Source organism: Neodiprion fabricii, chromosome 6, assembly GCF_021155785.1.
Source record: "Neodiprion fabricii isolate iyNeoFabr1 chromosome 6, iyNeoFabr1.1, whole genome shotgun sequence".
Taxonomy (NCBI): Eukaryota; Metazoa; Arthropoda; class Insecta; order Hymenoptera; family Diprionidae; genus Neodiprion; species Neodiprion fabricii.
Window position 1 is genome coordinate 8972190 of NC_060244.1, and position 22811 is coordinate 8995000.

The 22811-nt window shown below is 35.3% G+C and overlaps 2 protein-coding genes across 3 annotated transcripts in view; both read left to right on the plus strand.

Annotated features, from left to right (window-relative positions):
* The first annotated feature begins 234 nt into the window (after positions 1–234).
* LOC124184580 (membrane-associated progesterone receptor component 1) lies at positions 235–6418 on the plus strand. The gene is made up of 3 exons (XM_046574459.1): positions 235–662; positions 2443–2592; positions 3224–6418. The coding sequence occupies exons 1-3, from the start codon at positions 347–349 to the stop codon at positions 3337–3339; spliced, it is 582 nt and encodes a 193-aa protein (XP_046430415.1). The 5' UTR covers positions 235–346; the 3' UTR covers positions 3340–6418.
* Positions 6419–14417: 7999 nt separating this feature from the next.
* The window catches only part of LOC124184418 (CREB-binding protein-like), a 35039-nt gene continuing 26645 nt past the window's right edge, over positions 14418–22811 (plus strand). For both annotated transcript variants that reach the window (XM_046574089.1, XM_046574090.1), the window contains exons 1-2: positions 14418–15098; positions 19859–20011. In XM_046574089.1, coding sequence (XP_046430045.1) covers positions 15017–15098; positions 19859–20011 — 235 coding nt within the window. In that variant the 5' untranslated portion in view covers positions 14418–15016. The remainder of the gene's footprint in view (positions 15099–19858; positions 20012–22811) is intronic.

Consider the following 22811-nt stretch of genomic DNA (forward strand, 5'->3'; position numbering starts at 1 on the left):
GCGCGGTCCGTGCACTGAACTGGAGCCCTAATTAGAAAGAGAAAGTGACAGGTCGGTTCCTGCTGTTGATTCCTCTTTATAATTAGGGTTTCAGCTCCGTGCACGGACCGCGGAGTCTATCTCTATAAGTCAGATAAGTCTATGAGCAGTAGGCGACAGCAGCGCCAATGCGGCAGCATACCGAGTGAGGAAGACGTTAACCAGTGACGTCATCTCAAGGTTTTCATCATCACTTCCTTCCTCGCTTCCCGGCGAACATGCGAGTGCTGGTTGGGAATGTCGAAAAGTGGGTTCGGTTGATCAGTTGTCTGTTGTCTGTTGTCGAAATCCGTCAACCGCAGTGAAAATGGCCGAAGAGGGCAGGGTCACTGCCGAGTCCGGTTCCGGGTCGCTTTTTACTAATGTTATTAGTGAAATATTCACATCTCCGATAAACCTTGTACTGGTTGGAATAATAGCGCTACTTGTTTACAAAATAATTAAACACAAGACGAAAGTCGAGGCGCCAATACACGTCGAACCAGAATTGCCGAAACTGAAACGGGACTTCACTGTCGAGCAATTGAAACAATACGATGGAAACGGTCCTGACAAACGAATTTTGATGGCAGTCAACGGCAGTGTTTACGACGTAACGCGAGGACGCAGATTCTACGGTCCTGGTAATTTCATTTTTATTATTCTCGATGCGTTCCTCGATCCGCGTTATCTTGAAGGATTCGGCTCGCGTATGCTCATCGCACACATATATCCTGAATAGACGGTACACGATGCGATGCACACATTCATTCGGTTATCATCGTCGCATATCGCTGCGTAAAATGATGACGGGCACTAAATTGAAGTGTTTCTCTACGCAATGGAATGACGTTGCTCATTTAGCCTCAAGATCGATCATGCTTTTGATGTTACAGTAATATTAACCGACTGTAATATCATCAATAGCTGACAAAAATTTGATATTTTGGTCCGATCTTTATCAAGTAGTCTCTATCATCATCTATGTTTCATCATTGCAAATTACCTGCATTTGACGCCAACAGATATACTCATTAACCATATCATGTGTGCCAAGGCTCCCGTTATCAAGAATTCCAAACCACGTCAGATATCGTTTCAAATTTCGTAAGAATGGGTAAATTCAGCTGAAACACGCGTTTTTTTACAGTTATAATACCATTCTCCAGGGTGTTTGTATTTGCTGAGTTTGCTTATAATATGTCATTTGAAATGTTTCCTCGATTTTTGCACAATACGTCATTCCTAGTCAGCGAGTGATCAATGGTTCCAGACTACATTCTCAACTACAAAAAACCATACAGCTATGGTGAAATAGATGTACCGTTATATGATAATTCGTACTGTTTTCTCCATCAATTAGTTTTTAACTGAACAGGATTCTGAAATTTTTTTCGAACTGCATTACTGATGAATTGATCAGAAAATGAAAGTTTCTGATGTATTTGATAAGTTTCAGAATGAAATGCTTTGCTCGTGGGACACGAAACATTAGTCAGCTGACAAAATTAATGTTTCGATACTAATTGGCTGAATTTCATGTAGATGTATTGATTTTTCACTCTTGATCATCTTACGTGAAATTGGGCAAATAATATCATAAACTGTGATTTTTATAAAGCCTGGCTGTTTGCAATTCTTACACTTTAATCTCAAACCGCAAATGCTGCTGAAAAAGAGCCCACAAGAATGTGATAAAAATAGCAATTTTTTTGTCAAGGTTGTATGTATTTGACAATCGGGTAATATTTTTTGTTATTTCTAAATTTTGCTTTAGATTCGGAAATTTCTCTTATTACCTGATGCAGACTATTTGAAAGTTGAAAGAAATGCTGTGATTGTGTTCTAAAATACCCTTGTTTGACCATAATTCAGGAAAGATTCACAATAAGATAACTCGTGATGTGTATGAAAGTTTGCACAGTTTTTGTAAAATTGCACTCGAACAGTTTGATCCAGAAATGTCAATAATTCATTACCTCATTCAATGTTGAGTTACATCAGAACGTTGTAGACCTCAATTAGCAGTGTAATGTGTCGAAAAATGCAAAATTTGATATCGTTGAAACAAGTTTTTGGAGATATCTCCTCCAGGTTGATTTCAAACAATTGTTTTATTATTATTATAAATAAAACCACAGTCGGCTATAATTTCACTCCAAGGACATCACCAACCACAATGTGGATTGGTTTAGAACTTTTGATGTACGTACATAAACTTATTTCATAACAATAACACACATCAGTTGTGGTATCCTTTTCATCATGTGTGTTTGAATGTGCAGCATACTAATTTTTACATTTTACACAGAACAAGTCGGAATCACCCTAATATGTATCTCTTTGGCAGTGACATAATTGTCAGAAAAATTTTGTCAATAAAATTAATGATACGAAATATGTATATTTTTATTTAATTCTCAGGTGGACCTTATGCAGCATTCGCAGGCAGAGACGCCAGTCGTGGTCTTGCAACTTTTTCCGTCGTCCCAGGGACAGACGAATACGATGATTTGAGTGATTTCAATTCCGTGGAAATGGATTCTGTCAGGGAGTGGGAAGAACAGTTCAAAGGTTCAATAAAATATCTCCCCTTATACTTTGTACTTTAAATGCTAGGCATTATTTCATTATTAACACAGAGATGCCTCATGATTTGATATCATACATCTGAAAACATTCAGGCACTATTGTTTTATCTATGGGGGAGTATTGCATGTTCAAATAAAACCATTGGATTTGTTAAAGTTATATGAGGATGTATTATACAGAATGAGACGTGAATAGCAAAGAGAACTTATAGATTTCGATTCAAAAACTGCACGTGTAAACTAGGAATTAACGACTATATTTATATCCAATTCAGTAGTGTCTGTTAAAATACGCAGTTGATCTAGCCCCCACTTTTCATTGGGTTACCAAATGAAATTCACAAGATCAAAGTTCAAGGCCTGCATAATAAGACATTGCTTATAAATTGTATTTTAATTCAATGCTCACAACAAGTTAGCACTTACAATGCACCTTTTCGTTTATCATAAAATAAAATAAAAGAAACAAAACCCATACATTTGAGGTAAAAAGCACATGTGCATGATATGGAGTTTCTCCAACTTTTAGCAAAGGAAAAAATTCAACTCGGTTCTTGGAAAAAGTAAATTAGATGTATTTGTAAATAAAATAAGATTCGTGATTTCATTTACAGAAAAATACGAATATGTCGGACGACTTTTGAAGCCTGGTGAATTGCCAACGAATTATTCTGACGAAGAAGAAGAAGGCAGCCAACAAGAAGTTGAATCCAAGTCCAAGGACGATTGACCGCTCCAGCGCACGATGTGAATAAGATACATCATCGGAAATACTGTCCACACATTTAATGATAATCTGAAAATTATAAAAATTATGACCCGCAGAAGCAGTTACAGATTTTTAATCGCGTTCTGTACCATCCTAGTTAACAATATGTAAGATTAATCTGTTTGTAATATTGCAACAGGAGTGCTAGAAATACTTAAACGTTGAAAACAAGCATTGCACAGAAATATGACTTAGGCACTGGTTTCTTGTATTTTTGAATCAATAGTTGACGTGTATATTCGAAATTTCTTTCTGAACACCGAATCAATGAACGTGTGAATTTGAGAATATTTTGCTTTACTCAAGCGGTGCATACGGAATACAAGCTACTAGTAATGAATACCAGCATTATATTGAATTGAAACGTTGAAAAGTAAATCTGATTGAAACTCATTATTTAACAATTTAAGCTATATTTAACAAGTATGCATTTATATGTAACAAGTACAGGGTGTTTTGCTATCCATTCGGGATGTACGTATAAATAAAACTGATAGACACTAAAGATATCTAATCCACTTCTGGATATTGTAATTGTGATATGTACAGAGGAAAATAGGAGTTTGTCTTATCGAGCCTATCAATTATTTTTCCTATTACCGTAACTGCTAGACACCCTGTATATCTGTACATTACCATCCGTAATTTATTACCGTGGAGCGTTTGTCAGTGCTTGGTAAATGCCTCGTACCTGAATTATCAATAAATTATATGAATTAAATAATTTTCAGTGAAAACAAATTGTATGGCATAATCGTACGTAACACACTTCTGAATAGGGAACACAAGACCAGCTCTACTGCAGTACGTAAAAATCTTACGATCAAAAACTGAAAATTTAATTGTTAGTAATTGTTTGTACAAATTTAAATGTATAAAAATTCAACAAACTTAATATATACTCGTTTTGCAAATGACGAGTTGGTGAAAAGTTCAAACGTAACTGTCAACCTGGTAAAAACCTGTGTTCGAACAGTACAGTTTTTTTTTTTTTTTTTTAATTATGTCAATTAGAATTACCATTGGATCAATATATTCTATAAAGATGTATGTAAGAATTTTTAGGAAGAAATTCAAGTTGTACTATTTATATACCGACTAATTACTTGTCAGGAATTTTCTGAATTCGATTAAAAAAATAATTTTATCCAAACAAGTAAATTTCTCGTTTATACTTTCCAGTTGTAGTATCTTTAACTGAGTAAGGCTGAGTCTTGATTCAAAGAAACAAGTAAATAGAACAAAAACAAAGTCAAACCAGTCCTTGATTGTATATTATTAATAAGAGTAATTATTTAAAAAATTGAACGTTAATTAATAATGTTAGATATTTTTGAACAAAAAATAATTGAAAATCGTACTGTAAACTATACGTAAGAAAAATTACCTGGGGTTAGTAAATTTCTCATTCTGCTGTGTAGTAGAATATACAAGGTATATTTCAGCTCGCTGTGCGAATTGGCAACTTCTTCGATCATTTTCACTTTCAACACTGATTTACATTCATGTGATCTGTCACAACCACAGGGGAAAAATTGGGTAATCGCGCTGAACGGCCATTCTCGAACTTCAGTAAGACATAGCGTAACTGTATTACATACTTGAAAACCCTCGTACTCAGTAGAAAATTAATCTACCATATAATAAATTTGATACGCATATCACACCAGCCAGGCCTAAACTGTTTATATTGTCATACATAGCATTGATTTGTTCGTTTTTGAAGACCAATATCGCAAACTGTTGGTTGTTGAAAAAGTAGAGTTGTCAAATTTTATTACAGACGAGAAGCGTTTATCAAGAAAAAAAAAACAAACTAATAGTTCGATGAATAGCGCTAAAGGTACGCAATTAAGAAAATTTATGTCAAAGTTATGTACAGATTGAGCTACAAGAAAAGGAATGTATTGTAATAATTAGTGTGATATTAAAATGATGTTTTATATCTGTGTTAGATTAAAATGATTGCACTACTAAATCAATTCATTTCGAATTGATAATTAGCTTTTTTCGTAGTATACTTTTTCATTACGTAATCGTAATAAATTTTTAAACTAATACAGTTCTTCGAGATTCAATTATTAAGAAACAATGTGCATTTAATTTTGATAACTGTATGTAAGGCGACACTAAAACATAACAATTGTCAAGAACCAACAGCTTGTGCCAAAGACTGAATTTTGGACTAACCCGATTTTTGTGAAGTCTAGGCTCATCATCGATATTTTGCGTAATTAAAAATATGTTTTAATTTTAGTTGAGATAGATGAAAAGTTACATTCATCAATTGCTAAGGCCACAGATATAACATCTACAACTTCATGTTTTTTTTTTTAACATTCAGATAGCAACTGGTTATAAGTTTCATCAGTTGTCAATAACTTCAAGTTTGAAATATCTGAACCTTTAGTGACATTCACAACAAAGTGAATAACATATTTCTACCTCCTACTAACTCCAGTCAGTTTTCACTTAGCGTCGGTATTCAGGTTTACAAAAACTTAGAATTTTTACCTCAACCCAGTAAAATTCATTCTAGCTGCAAGTGAAATTCGGCAAATCTTATCCACAGAATTAGTATTTGTATCATCGAAGATGATTTTTAAGCTGTAACTAATAAGAGTGTGCATTGTACATAGTATATGGAATGGTGAAGTTTAACGAACCAAGTAGTAAGTGGATTAAGTTGCTTACAAGATTTAAGTTTTGAGATGTTGATACAATATAGGGCACTTCACGTTAATTGACTGTTTTTGTCTTCATTTTTTCATAATTGTTTGCACCTGAAGTTTTAAGTACGCATACGCGTGAACAGCCTTATTTCGTACCACTTTATAAAAAAAAAAAAAAAAAAATGAAAATTCATCGATTTTCATGTACTGTAATGTTTGATGAATAATGGAAACTTCGTGTCTATGTCAGACATATTTTCAATTTATTGGCCTATGTGTAGAACGGTAGTGGGTGATTTACCATATATTCCTATATCAGTTGAATATATCAACGTTTTTTTTTTTGTTAATTAAATTGTTTCTCTTAAGTTCTATGTGTAGTGAGTCGGTTTCTTCTCTATACCGTCCTTTTGATCCTTCTTTTAGAGTAAAGTAATAATTTTGAAAATTGTTTACAAAGTTTTATAAACAGTTATATGATTAAAATATTATAACTCTGACCTCAACCTGTTACCTTGAATCTTAAAATTTTCAAAAATAATTATCAAACCAGTTTTCCTTTGTCCAACTTGTAATCAGTGAAGAGAAAAACTTCTAATAACAATTGATAACAGGGTACTATTTAATTCCATCTATCCATGGAGCTGATCATATTATGGTTTGATATTCCCCCTCCCCCGGATACTCGCGGTGACCTAAAATCCTCAATTATTAAGCGTTGTCCGCGTTTCGGTTAAAATTGGGAGCCATAGCCGTTATAGTTACGTTCCTCCGACTATCTGCATTTATCCACAGACTTATTATTACCGTCATTCTGTTTCCTCTTAAAAAATTTCATTGAAAATAATAACATTTTTTATAAAAATGCCATCAGTTTCAGGCATACTTAACATTATCGTTCCAAGAATAAATTCGAAACTGTATATACGATTCCGTCGTCTGTTTCCGCGCACAATTTCCTTCCTTATACCTACCACGTTAGAAATTTCTACCAAGCGTGCGCCGCGTCGAGGTCGACGTGCGCAACGACAGGAGGGCCGAGCTGATTGTGAGGCCCGCGTCTACGATCGTCCCACGCCGACACCAATCTCCAATCGTGTCCAATCGCCCTCGCAAGGCTGCGTCTTTGGGGGGGAGGAAACGGCACGCGACCAAAATGCCTCCGCTCCCCGCCAACTTCAGCCCGGTCCGCGCCTTTCGGTGTCGGCCGGGTTGCGGCTGCGGCGGTACGCGTAGGCATCTTTCGTCCCTGTTTCGTTATACCTACCTTCTTGTAATCGCTGCGGTCCGCGTTTACGCACACAACAATTTTCTACCGCGCGCCCCGCGCCGCTCGAAGGGGGCGACGGCAAAGCGTCGGGGGTGAGACGATCGATCAAGTGTCATCCCTGCCAGTTGGGCTTTCACCTTTTGGGATTGGGGATAAACCTTGGCTAGTTGTTGAGGCTAAGCGGGTAAAAGACAGGAACAACTCCGATCTACGCGCTTTCGTCTTGCCCCGCATTCAAATAAACGCTGATTTTTTCATACACGGATATTTTTTTTACTTTTTTAGAACTTTTATTCTTAATATCTATTTATGTCAGAGTACCTCAAGAGTCGACGTGTGTAATTTCTACAAATTGAGAAAATACTAATTCGATCATACTGTGATCTTTTTCTGGAAAATGTAAATTCTTCTGACAATCAAAGTTTCAGGCTTTATTACACCTTTTTTTTGGTTTATCGCCCATGAGTATCAGCAATTGTACAGAATTATGTATGTACTATACTGGCAAAAAAGAAAAACAAATTTATAGCGGCTCTTGAAATCTTGCACTTTTTACATTCAGCCTTAGGTATGTTGGAAGTCTGGACCTCATTTCCGTGTCTGCATACACCTTGTAATGAGAGCATTGCACGTGAACTGAATCTTTATTATATTTTGCACATTACCGACCTTTCCGTTAGGTTCTAAAAAATTGAGCTTCTTACAGTATAATAATTATATCGTGAGGGTACCTCGATTTGAACAGTCTTACAAAGTCAACTCGTACCGGACCCCTTCAAGATCCGTTGGAAGTATCTGTTCTGTATCGCGATTTGCTGCATAGGAATGTAATGTAATGTGCCAAAGGATACTTGGAAACATTTTCAAAAATAAATGCCAGAACTCAAAATTTGAACGTATAGAAAATGTAAAACCGAAATACGTACCGAGGAAATCTTCTATAATATTTCGCTTTGTAGCTGCACCATCCTCTATAGGGAGTGATTGTATAATTAATAAGCATTCTGTGAATATAGAAAGATTTTGGGTTGGCTCATTGACGGGCCTTCATTTACGGTACCTGCCATTTTTTCGTTACTGTAAAAAATGTTTTTCTTTTCTCCGCGGCTTTGTTGGTGAGTTCAAAAATCCTTACTTCAGTCCAAGGGTACAAATTTTGATTGCAATTTACGTTTTATATTGCGATTGTGGATTGACCCACTGAAAGTACAGTAATCCTGTAAAGATAGCTATATAAGTATAATGGATGCATCTGAAGAAACTGTAACAGGACACTTATAATAATTTCCCTTCATGTTCGAATAAACACAAACGATTAATAATAGCCATTTATATGGTAATAATAGGTGAATAACTTGTAATATAAAGTTATTTGTATTATTATAAAATGCCCGATACCCATTCTTCGTCATGTATATCCAGAGTAAATTATTAATACAGGTGTGTCCGAGTCAGCGTTCTAGATATATTACATTTGTATACAGAGATATGTTTTACCATTAAAAATATTTAACAATAGTTGAAAAATTAGTGTACGTAAGGATGCACGATAATTGTTTTGAACGAATCATCTGCAGCGTTACGGGAATCCGATTTGTATACTTTCTCGAAACATCGCGGAGCTATATCGACTGACCTAATTAATTCCATGCATGTGTATGTAAGATGCATAACGGAGGGGTTTCGTGCAGAAGAAATGACGACGAAATGTGTCTGTTTATACCGCAACACAAACCGTGTGTGTCAATGACTTTTCGGAATAGGTCAACTTGTACCGCGTATACTGCGTAAAAATATTGTTATTGGCACAGAACGACTTGTCAAGCATTCAATATTATAATTTATTGCGTCAAAGCAAAATCCGGAAGTCGTTGTATTACCCATGTTATCACTTCACGTTGTACTAAAAGAAAAATTTAAACGTGTATCAATACGTATGATTCACGCATTAAGAAATATTACAACACTGTAAAAAGTTTATTAAAAATTCAAAAACAATTTCTTTACTCATGTATTGTACTTCAGTAAATATTTCATAATTTGATGTTCCCGTCCTTGTATAATGAATAATGTAGGGTACGATTATGTTTTCGCTAAACTAATTCGTAATTTTGTATACTCGAGCATAAAACGTGATAGGCATATATTATCGACGATACAGCCCGGACGAATAATATACCTATCATGTTGAGAGTGAATGTATTATAACTAGAACTGAAACCTGAAAGAAATGAACTAAAACTGTCAAATACAAATATCCTTGTCAGAGAAAAATGCGCTAAAAATACCAAGACTTCTCTGAAAAACTCGGATCTTTCGAAAAAAGACATTAGAGACATCGCTAATGTTTCTCATATAAATATTCTTATTCTGTAAAACTGTCATTTATCATCGAAGCTTGCTGCATTTTCTTTTCCTAAAGTGTTTCAGAAATCGGAGTTTTTTCTTCTTTTTAGCAGGGATAGAATGACGAATACATCTTTTACGGCATAAATACAGTATAATATTCAGGAAATGAACAATTTCCAACATGGTTTCTCGCGATGAATACGCCATTGTCTTAGATATGAAAACAAAGCTGTCAAGTACGGATGCAAGGCCAAAAAAATTTGTTTACAATTATACAGACGTCAAAGAATCTACTATATCCCATAGAAATACATTGTTAATAATTTTGAATCACAAAAATCGAAGCACCAGCATTTCAGATTCGATGATTGATCATGCATGTGTAATATTAGGTGCACGTCTTCACTTTATACTTTCTTATGAGAGGCATTTGAACGAAGGCCTGTAACTTGTTCCAACATTCTTCAGAGGTAATTATACTCATTGCGTAACTTCCACTCACAATAGAATACAGATTATAGTCAATGGATTATAACTGTTTTTTAAGAGACGAATAACATTATTCTTCAGAATGGTGCAGGATTAATTTATCGCAGCAGCATTTATTCGATATAAAACGATAAATGGTTCTGTTGTTTGATCAGCAATGTGAGAAAACTTGGCACCGCGATCATTTCGTATCATCCTTTAAGAAATAGCCGACTTGCATTATATAACAAGGTGTCAAGAGTAATCGTCTACAGTCTGCGTTGATAAGGATTCCCAGAATGTTTCTTCCTGTCAGCGTCTCATTGTCATTGAACATTCTTGACGAGAGCTTCTGTTATAATATATTCGATTGAACGTTAGTGAATGAATAGACATCAAACCCTTCAAGATACAATACGTGTTGTTAGATTAAAAGCAATTTATCTCTAGACTACAATCACTTCTTTTCAGCTCGTTGCACTCCTAGAAAAAAATCCTCTGATAGTCAGGAATTGACAATTGTGAAGAAGGAAAAAACACCGAAAAACCAGAAAATGGACCTTACGATCCGTACTCTGATTTTCGTATGCGTCTTTTTGTACAAATTTATGCTTGTAGTAAAATACTTTATCGAACATATGAGAATTGGAGAATTTTGTGGAATGCGGTAAAAAATTAATAGCGCATCTTTGTTTCGTACTGCCGAAATTTACAGTATGCGAAAATGATATACGCTCCGAGTGTAAGAAGTGACCAAGTGCACGATGCGTATCGAGTCGCGTTCGAAATTGTAAATCTCCACGTACAGTTTCTGCATGTGGTGAGAGGCAGGGCCAGAACAAATAATTATCTTTCCTTCATTCGGTGGCAAAAAAAAAGTGGTGGGAACGACCTGAACTCAAAGAGCCTTTCCCTGCTATACACATCGTAATTATGCATCATCACTCGCTTTACTATACCATAGTAATGGATGTACCCAGAAATTGAGTATCCTGTGTATTTGTCAGCTTGATTGTCACCGCAATCAACGTGCAATTTTCTTCATCTTTTCACACCTGAGAAAAACATGTCGTGCGATTCACGGGAAGATTAAATAAATTTTTTAATCACACATCTTTCTCACAGGTGAATATATTTGCGTGAAAATTCTTGAAGATTATAAAAATTTTCCTGAGGTCCAAAATTCAAAACTTTATAATTTATTTGCGCTTTTTAACATCATTCTGCCTTTCTTACCGAATGTTCCGGCAAGATTCTGCTGGTTTTTAAATTTATATGTAAGGTTTCATCATTCGCGATAGGCCAGGAGTCAAACATGCTCTTCGAAGATTGCATCCCATTGTCAAAATAGAGGAAAGCCTTACAGAAATGTCGATGGATGTAAAATAATTCTAGGATAGCTCAAATACTGTTAATAAAATTGTAAGCTTTATAGGACAAAATACGCTGATTTTAAAGCGTCGAATACCTTAAATGCGATAAATAATTTTGTCGTTGTAATATTGTTAATTACCTTTATTCATTTTGACAAATATAGAACTTGATGTACGATTTAAACTCGAGTAGAAAATTTATTCTATCCAAATTCGTTGTTTGAAATATGAATTTACCGAGGTCAAACACCTTCGCTAAAAATGATGCCAGAATTCTCAACAACTGTCTCGTTTATTATTTTTTATTGGAAAAATTTGATGTTAAAGTTCCATGAATTTTAACAAATTCGATCGCGAGTAAATATTATTCAAAACTCCTTGTCCTGTAGTCGAAGAAGCTTGTCCCTCATAAAAATACATACAGTATTTTGAAAGTGCTCTAACTTCGACTCAAGTGCCTTGAATTTTTTCGACATTTTTTTTCGTAGTGATTTTATGATACTCATTATATATACTTGCCGTGACTTTCTAGAGACTTCTATCACCACTTTTAGTGTTTCATTTCTCTTCACTAGCAGCGATTATTAACCAAATATTGACTCCTCGATTGTAGACTACTTCTGGCATGCTTAGATTGAATTTATCTTTTGAACCGACCTATTTATAAAAGCAAACGTATTTCACGGTCGGCGACCCTCCTTAAATAGAATAATTAATATTTCAACAAATTTTGACGATGAGTCACACTGTAATGCGATATATCTTTGATGAAGTGAATAATGATATTCAATAATGGTACATTAAATCGTCAAAGATTGAGTTTACAATAGACAAAATATCATTCAGATTCACCTGAAAATTATACAGGTATTAGTTGTGTATTTGCAGGGGATCGAAATTTCAGACGGGATTTCATGAATGTGTTGGCCAATAAATTGTAAAAGCCAGGAATCAAACATTACCAAAAATAATAATCAAAGATTAGCACTTATTCTTTTACTGTTACACAATTCAATGCAATCGAAGCGACGGCTAGGTCCTATTTCTTCAAGCTAAAAATAATATTTCACGTATCCTGTACATTACGTACGACGAGTAATATTTAAAAAGAGCCCGCATAGATTTTAACCATAAATAACAACTAACTGACACAATCGTGATATCGAATCTTTCTTAAATTATTATGATAAAAGTTTATTGTCAATTAAATTGTAGCTTCGGAAATGTTGCGTAGCGACACGAACGATAAACGACGTCTTTCAACGCAGCGCACCTTCATCATTCACTGTGGAATCATATTTTATCCACACCGAAGAATTTCAGTATGAAAATAACGTAATTCATGCAAATCAAAGGGGAAAAGGAATAAAAAAAAGAAAAAGACGCGTGAATTATAATTATAGACGATGCGACGGGAGGATTCGAAGTAAATTCTGGAGTAACAGATCAATTTGTGGCTATAATAAACACGGGCAATGGCCAAACGCAGGTGTCTCGTCTCCGGAATCCCAACAAAGAGCCGTCGACGAGCGTAACTAGCGCGGGTGTCTGCTGCCACGGCGTCATCTCATTCTTTCGCTCTCTCTCCGAACTCCCATCAAAACGTTTCACAGATTATTTGGTGCGATTTGCCGCCGCGCCTGAACGTCGCGTGCGGCTCGGCTCGGCTCGGCTCGGCTCGCGCCTTGATCTTCATTCTGACATTGCATTCAGCAGTGCTGTTTGATTCATGCACTTTGTAACATACGTATGACCAGAAAGTCGACAGACGACAAATCAGGCTCACTTATGGCCGATTGTACGCTTTACTTCATGCCTCCTAAATAACAATGAAAAAGAAACATTTTTACACGTGCTCGATATCATGAACGTCCCGCGTGAAAACTGCATCGAAACTATGCAGCAAGGAACTCTCGAGACAATGGAACCTGACATTCTGACGCGACCTTGAACAGCCGTCCAGTGGCGCTTGAATCGGGCGAATAATGGGGGCCCTGCTCTTTGTTTTAACCAAATTGCGAACTAACTGTTCTACGTACAGATTTCGAAAAAAGAAAGAGACAGGTCGTAATCTTCACTCCTTTGTGTCAACCCCGAACTATAGTTGTCTTATAACTGGTTAATGCACTATAACATTGATTCCTGGTGCAAACAACAACAGGTTTTGTCCCAATTCACTTACGTATAAATTACCTCACATATGATTGCGTGGAACAAGAGTAGAAGTCAGCGTTCACAAAAGCCTGTAGTTGTGAATCGTTCTAATTGTTTAATTTATTGCTGTATGTAATGGTGGCACAATATTTTTTCTTAACCTAACCTGACAGCTCACTAACATCGTGTACTCGACTATTTCTGGAGAATGATGTGTTACCTCAGTTACAAGGTAGAGAGTAATGATTCGGATTGAAAAAGTTGAGATGTACCTATTTGATCCTCAAAACAGCGATCAAACAACTTAAAACTTGAAACACAGAACATAACTCATACGAGCTGTTCTTCGATGATTTTCGAACGAAAAACAAACAATGCCATGAGTTAGTTATACCGATGGTAGGCGTAATTTCGAACTCTATACAGAATTGACCGTGGAGTGAAATCGAACTCGTTTGTACTGAGAAGAGATCGAGTCCTGATCCATAGATGGGAATTTTCATTGAAGAAATACGAATACGCGAACCTTGCAGGTGATTGAATTTGTATACGGAGAGCGCGATTAGGGCGAGTGACCGACGGGATGTGATACGGTAATGCCGCCTTCGGAGATTTTCGTCGCACGGCGTGACGTCAGAAACAGAGTTCGTGCGAGATCGCGGAGCGCCAATGAACGGCTTGGTTGTTACCATGTGACAGGATGGACCAATGGGAGGGAGGCGCTAGCCACACGGACGACGGAGCGAGCCGAGCCAGCCAGTCGGGCATTTTCTGACAAGCGTAGAAAAACTTTTCATCAACAGCCAGCCGCCATTTTACGTGAGCCGATACTTGTGCGGTGCGGAATTCGGGCGATCGTTTCTACGGTGAATTTCGGTACCGCGGGGCCGGCTTGCGGCCGATATTTCGATCGCGATAAGTGCGGGGATAAAAATTGTATCGAAATTAGTGAAAATGTCAGGGGTAAGCGATAGAGTTTTGGATAATTTACGGTGATTTCGCGCGCCTATCATTGTGTGAAAGATGGTGCCAGCGGGCAGCAGTAGTAGCGAGCTTGGATATCGCTAGCGCCGTGCGCGTAGCCAGTTTGCGCTCTCTCAAGTTTGTCAAGTTGTCTTGTGTGTGATACCTATATATTGGGGGTGATACTGAAAGATGTCCAATGGTTAATTATGTGCGTTCGGGGACGCCCGGGACGTCGAACTGTGGGAAAGCGCCTCAACGCACCGCGGTTATTATGTTTTCAACTAATCAAATACCAATACCCACAAAATATAACGAAAAATTTCGCGAATCCCTCAAACTAGTGTAGTGTGCCTAGTGTGCCAAGCGTAAACAGGCGGCCGCGAGACATGGCCGATCATCTTGTGGACGGCCCGCCAAACAAGCGGCCAAAATTGGCGGACCCCTTCCAGGGGCCCTCGGATTCGTCAGGTAAAACATTTGTCCGATAGAAGGATTAGAAAAATGTAATACCGCTCCTCAAACATTATCTCAAACTAACCTAAAGGGCATACCGTGAAAACCATGCCTTCCGAAGCCTGCCTGCCTGCCTGCCTGTTTGCCTCGCGGAAAAGGAGGCGTACCGCCAGCGTTTTGACGTAAACCTACCAACCAACGTTTCACGAAAACAAATCAACTTTCATTCACGATCTCGATCCTGGTCGATATTTTTATTCAGCATACCGAGGGGAAAGAAGTAATCTTCGGTTACCCGACACTTTTTCGTATTATAAAGTCTCGTTTCACTCGTCTCTCCATTCCTGCGTTTTATTTAATTACCGCCACGAACTGCTTTACGCTCTTGGTTTCGTTTTACGCAGTTTCCCTGGAGATTTAGTACAATGATGTCTGACGTATGCACAAATTTATCAATCGTTACGTTTCATTTACAATCAGTTTAATAACACTGGTGTTCTCTTCATTCTTACAGCAGTTCACCGATCCTTCAAGCTAAAATTGGATAAAATTCTGTACCCATCAGACTCTGTCTCTCGTGGTCTGATGTTGATCAGAGCAAACTCAGTTGTCACAGCGGTAGAGGTTACATCCTTCATCAAAAACGTTGGAAATTCAGTTGTATCATTAGGGAATATCGATATTCCAAGAAATGTACTCAATACTTGCAACATGCGTTCATTCATCTTATTCATTTTAAATTTCGTAATTCACACTCTTCCTTACAACAACAGTCTGTGTCAAAATTTTATTTCGTATCAAGTCAAGTATCGATCAATCATAGGATAACCGTATCACATTTTGATGAACGATGTCATTTATACTTTGCTATAACTATTTTTTACCTCGACCACCTCAAACTGAAACAAGGAGTCCAAGATCGTCGTTTAACATCAGCTTTTGCTGAGAGTAAACCGCGCACTGACATTCTACTGTACACAGCAGTATTCTGAATTTCAAACGCATCATATTTGAATGCAAAAACCTTGAATAATGTGCATGGGAAACACTGGGAGCAAATCATTTGCTTCATCCGTTCATTCAATGTGACATAAGTGTGAGGCTGACGTTAGGAATTTGGCTGATAATTGAGTTACAATTTAACTCATACAGAGTCCGGAATTGTACCTGATTACTGATTAGAGTGAAATGCTGTGATGTGATAAAATGGTGCTAGAGCTGGGAAATTGTACGTGTGACACGTCAGACATCAAAAACTATAACTCTGAACTAAATTTTCATAAGCGGTCTGTGAATTTAATTCTCGGGGCGATGCTGAAACCGTCAAGCAGTAGTTGAGACTTAAAAATAGTACAATACCGTTTTCATTCATTCTTAGTATAGTTGTTGAATCAAATGATGAATGAAATATTTTCAATTTGCAAATTATGGTCACAGCTAGACATTGTTGTGTTAACCAGATATCGACCGTTACGTTGGATCTCGCAGTTTCTAGTAGTTTGCAATCAAAACAATAACAAACCTGTCAAATTTTCATTCAGAATACATGAACTTGATGGTTTTCTGCTTAATAATTTTGTTGAGATTTGCATAAATCTGACAAAAGTTAAAACGCTTACGGTACAGCTGACTTGTGTTCTAGCCAACAAACCTTGGATCACAACAAAGTTTTCTTCTAAAATTTGGAAGAAGAATCTTCCACTTCTGTACTATTTGTAAATTAATCTTTTCATTTAAATAATTTCTTGTTTTTTTTCTTTTGTTTTTTTCTTTAATTTTTTTGATGTCATAATTTCCCAAACTTTTTAAGAAACCTAATTTCGTATTCGTTACTTGCATGAATGAATATTACAATTCATTTTACGTTGTCAACTTACTCTATGTACCGAGTGATTTACTTGATACTGCAAAAATTTAGCATATGTAGATAGTATGGTTTGTGCATGGTAATTGAGAAGAAACAAAATATTGTACATACGAAAGAGTTGAGGATATTATAAGCGAATACTAGACAGCTGCATGCGCACTAACAAAGTTCATTTTTACTATTATCTTGTTTATTTTTCACTTATATTACCCTCACGTTTGTCTAATTTATCACCATAAATACTATTGTTTTACTTGTTTCTTACCATAAATCTATGCAATTTGCTCCGGCTATAAGTTGGGGAAATTTGAAATTTCTTCTTTCTTATTTTACCTAATTTTTCCTAATATTTCCTTTGTACCTTAGGAAAGTACATAAAAAAAATTTTTTTAATTTTTTTTTTTTAAATTATAACAAAACTCCTAACAGAAACAGCCTTTTAAATGTTATATCTTAGCAAATTGTAGACTATTAATTGATGAGAATTTGCATGATCTCAAAATAGGGTACAGAATGTTAGTATTTAGCCACATGGTTTGTGCTCTCTTTCTCTCGCTCGTTTTCCCCTCTCCAACTCTTCTTCCGTTTCTCTAGTATTTCAGTTTTACTGACAGAACCATTGGTACAAATCTGGCGGAAATGTGTAACATTATTGTAATGATGCATCTTTGGGAAAATTCGTCATTTTGCAACTTTAGGGTTACTTAAAATTTAGCTAACTATTAATACAGAATCAAGAAACTCAGATTATGTGAATTCAACTTTTTCAGTTATTATAAAGGTGCAAAATAGTAATTTTTGTATCAACGTTTTGACACATTAATGTTACTAACTTTGGCCTCGTCGATATAATTTTTGAATTAGTCAATGTAGGCATGCTTTTAGCACGGACATGTTTGTCGATGTTCTAACAATAAGTTATTTTTTTACTGAAACACTATAAGAGTATAATCATTGGAGAATAATGTGTGATTGAAGATATTTCCAAATTTATATTAGTCCATTTTTGTTTCTATCAAATTTTTGAACAATAAGATGTGAGGTTGAAAGTAGCTCATTATTTAATATTTTCTTTGCATCAGAAAAACATTAGTTGAAAATTTTTAATCTTATAAATGTGCCAAATTTTAAGTAAGTCGGAACATTGCAAAGTAAACACACTATAAATTTCACAAGAGGCAAAAGTTACAACACGCATCAATATCCGTTGAATTTCATTTCGAACTCTCTGACACATCTGCGCATTGCAATCCTGTAAAATTCTGCCAGAATTGAATCTTGTATCCAGTTAATTTTTTTCTGATAATCCCACGAATAAGTCGCAGCTCCTCGATTACTCAAAACACACCAATGCCAGTGTGTAGATGTTTGATAGGTTGAAAGTAAAAAAAAAATATTTCAATTTTTTTTTTTTTTTTGCAGTTTAATACATTTCACCAGTGACCATTTATTACACAGTTTTAAATGCATTTCGATGGTTTGGAATAAAATAAGGAAGTATAGAATAATATTGTTGATGTACAGTTCTGTGGCATGTTAAGTCTTACAAATATTGTTCACTCCGTAGTTTTTTTTTTTTCCAATGTATTTATCCGTATTTTATTTAATTATTCATTCAAGAAATAATCGTTTCTTAAATTTTGAGACAAGGCAATGTTGTCACATTTGTTCAGCAAAGTAAAGTGCCATGCGATACATGTATATATTTGTTTGATATACTACTGCAAATACATGTGCATCATGCGGATGGTAAATCTAACTCACAAATTACAAGTTGCTGGTTGTTTTTATTTACTGTGGAATCACTGCATTGCTAGTTGCCCGAATTCACAAAACATAACTAAAATATCAAAATAATACTAACAATATGTCACTGTTTTCCTATTCAACTATTTGGGAAATGATTCATTTTGAGGAACTAATATCGAGTTAACATTTCCGAATAAGAAAAGTACAAATTTAGTCAGGCTGCAATTATTATTTTCTTTGCTAACGTGATCACTTTCCAAGGTGTAGAGTCTCAAATTGCATTTGTCGAGCAAATTTAAGGGCTAAATCAATATTCAATTAATCTCAATAAAAGTTTCATAATTTCTCAAAATTCTTCAACAACTTCCTGCGGTATCTCCAATGACCTCCTAACCTTTTGTAACATTATCTAACCGTTATTCACCTAATTTTTCATGTAATTCACCTCTCAGGTGAAATTTTTTTAACTGTCCTGAATATCAAACGATTAAAACTTGTATGCAACTGTGACGAATGGTCATTTGTTCATTATTCTACTCAATGTGAATAATGAAGTTACTAAAAGGTGTTTCGGATAGTTTTAACTTTGATTTATGTCCCAGTGTCCTTTGTATTTAAAATCAAGTTTTTTCAGTATCAATCATAGTCCCATTGAACTTTCTCATTTGTCAAAATGAAATCCCGTTTATCCCTTTGTTATTTTATGGTGATGAAGCTAGCTGCCAATTCGAAAAACGGTTTTACATGCAATTTCTGACACTTATCCAGCGATAAAATACAACGTGTGTAAGAACTTTGTGTAAATCAACAGCTCGCTATCGGTGGCTAGCTTCTGCATTCTTGATATCTGAGAAAAAACTGTCCCCAAGTAATTCTCAGGTGTGATCGGAAATCATTAACACACATGTAAAAAAAAAACTGCAACACTTTAAGGATAGCATGGATCCTGAGGATCGGGTGTGGGTAATTGAGTGTAAATTGTTGTTTTGAGAGTACCACTACAGTAGTAATATATAGGCACCTTGTTATACGATTAACTTACGTTCAAGTAGCTTCTTCTTTTTCTTTTTCCAAAAAGGCTGTTTTTGTTTCTTTACCCATGACATATAGGTCTTAGCCTTTAACGAAAGTCCTAAACGATAAACTATGATATATGTAGTGGGTATGACGCCCATAATGATGCACCATGCTTACACCTACGGGGGAGGTGGCGGTGGTAACATGCAACAAATGCAGGGCCCGCCACAACAGCTACATCTACAACAACATCAGCTTCAGCCACATTGGAACAACCATACAGCCCAGAAAAGAAGTAAATATTATTCTAAAAAAAAATCGATCAAAAAAAGTTTTATAAATAAAATTTAAAGAAAAAATGAACAATTTTTTTTATCCGTCCCCCTTTTGAAAACATCGTTCTCAATGAACTCTCACACACACCTTTCATTCATCCTAGATTTCTGTTCAATAGACAACACTGCTTTTCAGTGAGACGATATTAATATTAAATTTATCATCTATAAGTTTAATATTCCAAGCTCTTCTTGGACAATATATTTTTTACATTCATTATAAATTTAAATACGGACTTTTTTTTTCCACTTTTTCATCCTATTGAATGGAAGTACAAAGCTCGAAATGTTGTTGAAACATTCTCGTTGTCAAGTTTTATTTCCGACATTTCGAGTACATTGATTAAATTTCTAAACAATGGTTCAACTTTTAGCTCAAATGCAAAGTAAAACGTAGCTTTGAAGATTATAGATATTTTCCTAAATTATTAACGTAATAATAATTCAAACAAACTTAGATTCGTAAGCGATTTTATTAGTACAGACTACGTTACAGTAAGTGGTCTGTGAATAACAAAGGGAAAATATTTTTGAATTTAATTTTTCTACATAGACATGCGGCACACATGCGCAGAGCAACTACCCAACCGACAAAACTAAACATTAATTACAATGAACGATTTTTCGTAGGTAAGGCGAGCGTCAATTGCCTTTAGATCGTTAGTTAATGAATAATCATGGGCGATATATATTTTCAAACATGTTTTGAATGATACATAAAATGACGAAATTTAATACCTTTCAAATTTCAGTAGACTAGGAGATTTTAGCCCGGTATGAAAGAAATTTGTCAATATCTTTAAGCCTACATTATAAATTTTAATCATTGAACAACTAGTGTTCAATTGCTGTAATACAGCATGATTATATATTTATACATATGTAATAAGTATAAATAATGACGAAAGAAAAGTAGAGTGATTGTAGCTAGCAAGGTATCACTTGTTTCAATAAAATGCGAATAGATCACTTTTTTTTATTCCTGCGGGTATTTAATGCTTGGTAAATCAGCAATACCTTTTTCTGGTTTCAAAGGTTCTTGAATTGAACGCAAAAAAAAAAAAAAAAAAAAATGCTAATAATGAGTGTTTTATTTATTCATCATATATATGTATGTATCAGGAAAATCTGATCGTATCAGGCAATTTTACTTATGATCAAAGAAATTTTAGGAAATGATAAGTATAGTGAAATAATACTGAAAGCTCAGTCTGGTGTAACTAGATGTTTCAAGAACGTTGGCCTGTCCTAATTTTCGAAAATCATCAGATGACACGGAAGACGATAGTAAATTATAAAATCCAAATACTTTGAATCTTGAAAAGTCAAATCTCTCAAATGCACTTGTTGATTTTTACTCCATTTGTATTGTAAAATATCTAGTTTGATTAAAAATTGTGGTTTGACTCTGGAGAACCTGCACAGGTCGGACATTTAAGGTAATTGTGTGGTTTTTTGATAGTGAAGAGGACAAATTTGAAAATGAAAATTAAATTTAAAAAAATGAATGGAAATTAGGTTGTTGTTTCCAAAACATCCACCACGGTATTTGTTTGAAATCACATAAACGCTGGTGTTTGACATATTCTGAATTACAATCAGCAGAATAATGGAAAAAAAGTTTTTTGGTTTTATTAATGCTTATGTATTCCTTTAATCTCATTCGACTCAAATCTATCAGTTTAACCTGTGAGTGATCATGGTGAGGAAATGAGTAGAATTAACTGAATTACGATGCGTTACATGTGTCGAGTTTGAAACTTCTGTACAAGATCATTTAATTTTCACCTCAATTAGATATCATGTTACCTATTACTCACAGTCTAATGTACATGAATTGTGTCACACTTTACAGTTTTCTCAGGTGGGTCCGGCTCAAAAAACTTTGCATTTTCAAATATCTGATTGAATGCTGGGTTACCATTTGTAATATTAGCATAATTCATTAGTATTCTTGAAACATGTTAGATTGTTATGTACTTACTTACTATCCATATGAAATGTGCGAGTGCAACTATGAAATGTCGAGTTCACTCTTAAGTTGATTATACAGATTCCATGCAGTGCACAAAATTCTTTGATACACAAATCAATTCTTCTTTTATTTTTTTCACGTTTACAAAGGCAGGTGAAGCAAAATCTTTACTGTGCACGCAAGGCGATTACTTTGAAATAAATATGTTGTTAACCGGCAGATTGCAAGGACAGGTAGATGTTAAAATTGGTACATAACAATATCGCTAAGATGATCGTTACGAGGTAGAGATACTAACTATATTTAATTAATCGGATGAAATTAGGCAGCGAACCGAAATTTGGAATATTAATTTTGGACCCGATAATGTGTTTGGTAAAAAGAGCTTATAAACTTTTGAAATACGGAATCAAAGATAAAATAAAAACATCAAGGTATTGTAATATAAAACTATTTTCCAGGCATAGAGTATAAAATTCAATTTTTCAAACGATTTGTTGTAGTATCAAGTGTCGTGTGCATATATTTGCGCTCTCTGTGTTTAAATATGACATATGTATATATATATATATATATATATATATATATATCTATATATAACTTTTCGAGTTGTATGATTTTTTAGTATATGACTCTTGATCTCTAAGCATGTCTCTATGCAGTTTGCCATCAGTAGCTTTGCAGCTTTTGTAGTGAAGCACGAGTTTATTGTGAAACATTTTTATTCCGCTACTGTGTAATCTCCCTTAAGTTTTGCTCCTGCGGTGTATGTCTCATGTCTTATT

Excerpts from the sequence above, each read along its gene's own strand:
- LOC124184580 (XM_046574459.1), top strand. The coding sequence starts at position 347 with ATGGCCGAAGAGGGCAGGGTCACTGCCGAGTCCGGTTCCGGGTCGCTT. Across the intron at positions 663-2,442 it reads ACGCAGATTCTACGGTCCTG|GTGGACCTTATGCAGCATTC; the intron begins GTAATTTCATTT and ends TTTAATTCTCAG. Across the intron at positions 2,593-3,223 it reads GTGGGAAGAACAGTTCAAAG|AAAAATACGAATATGTCGGA; the intron begins GTTCAATAAAAT and ends TTTCATTTACAG.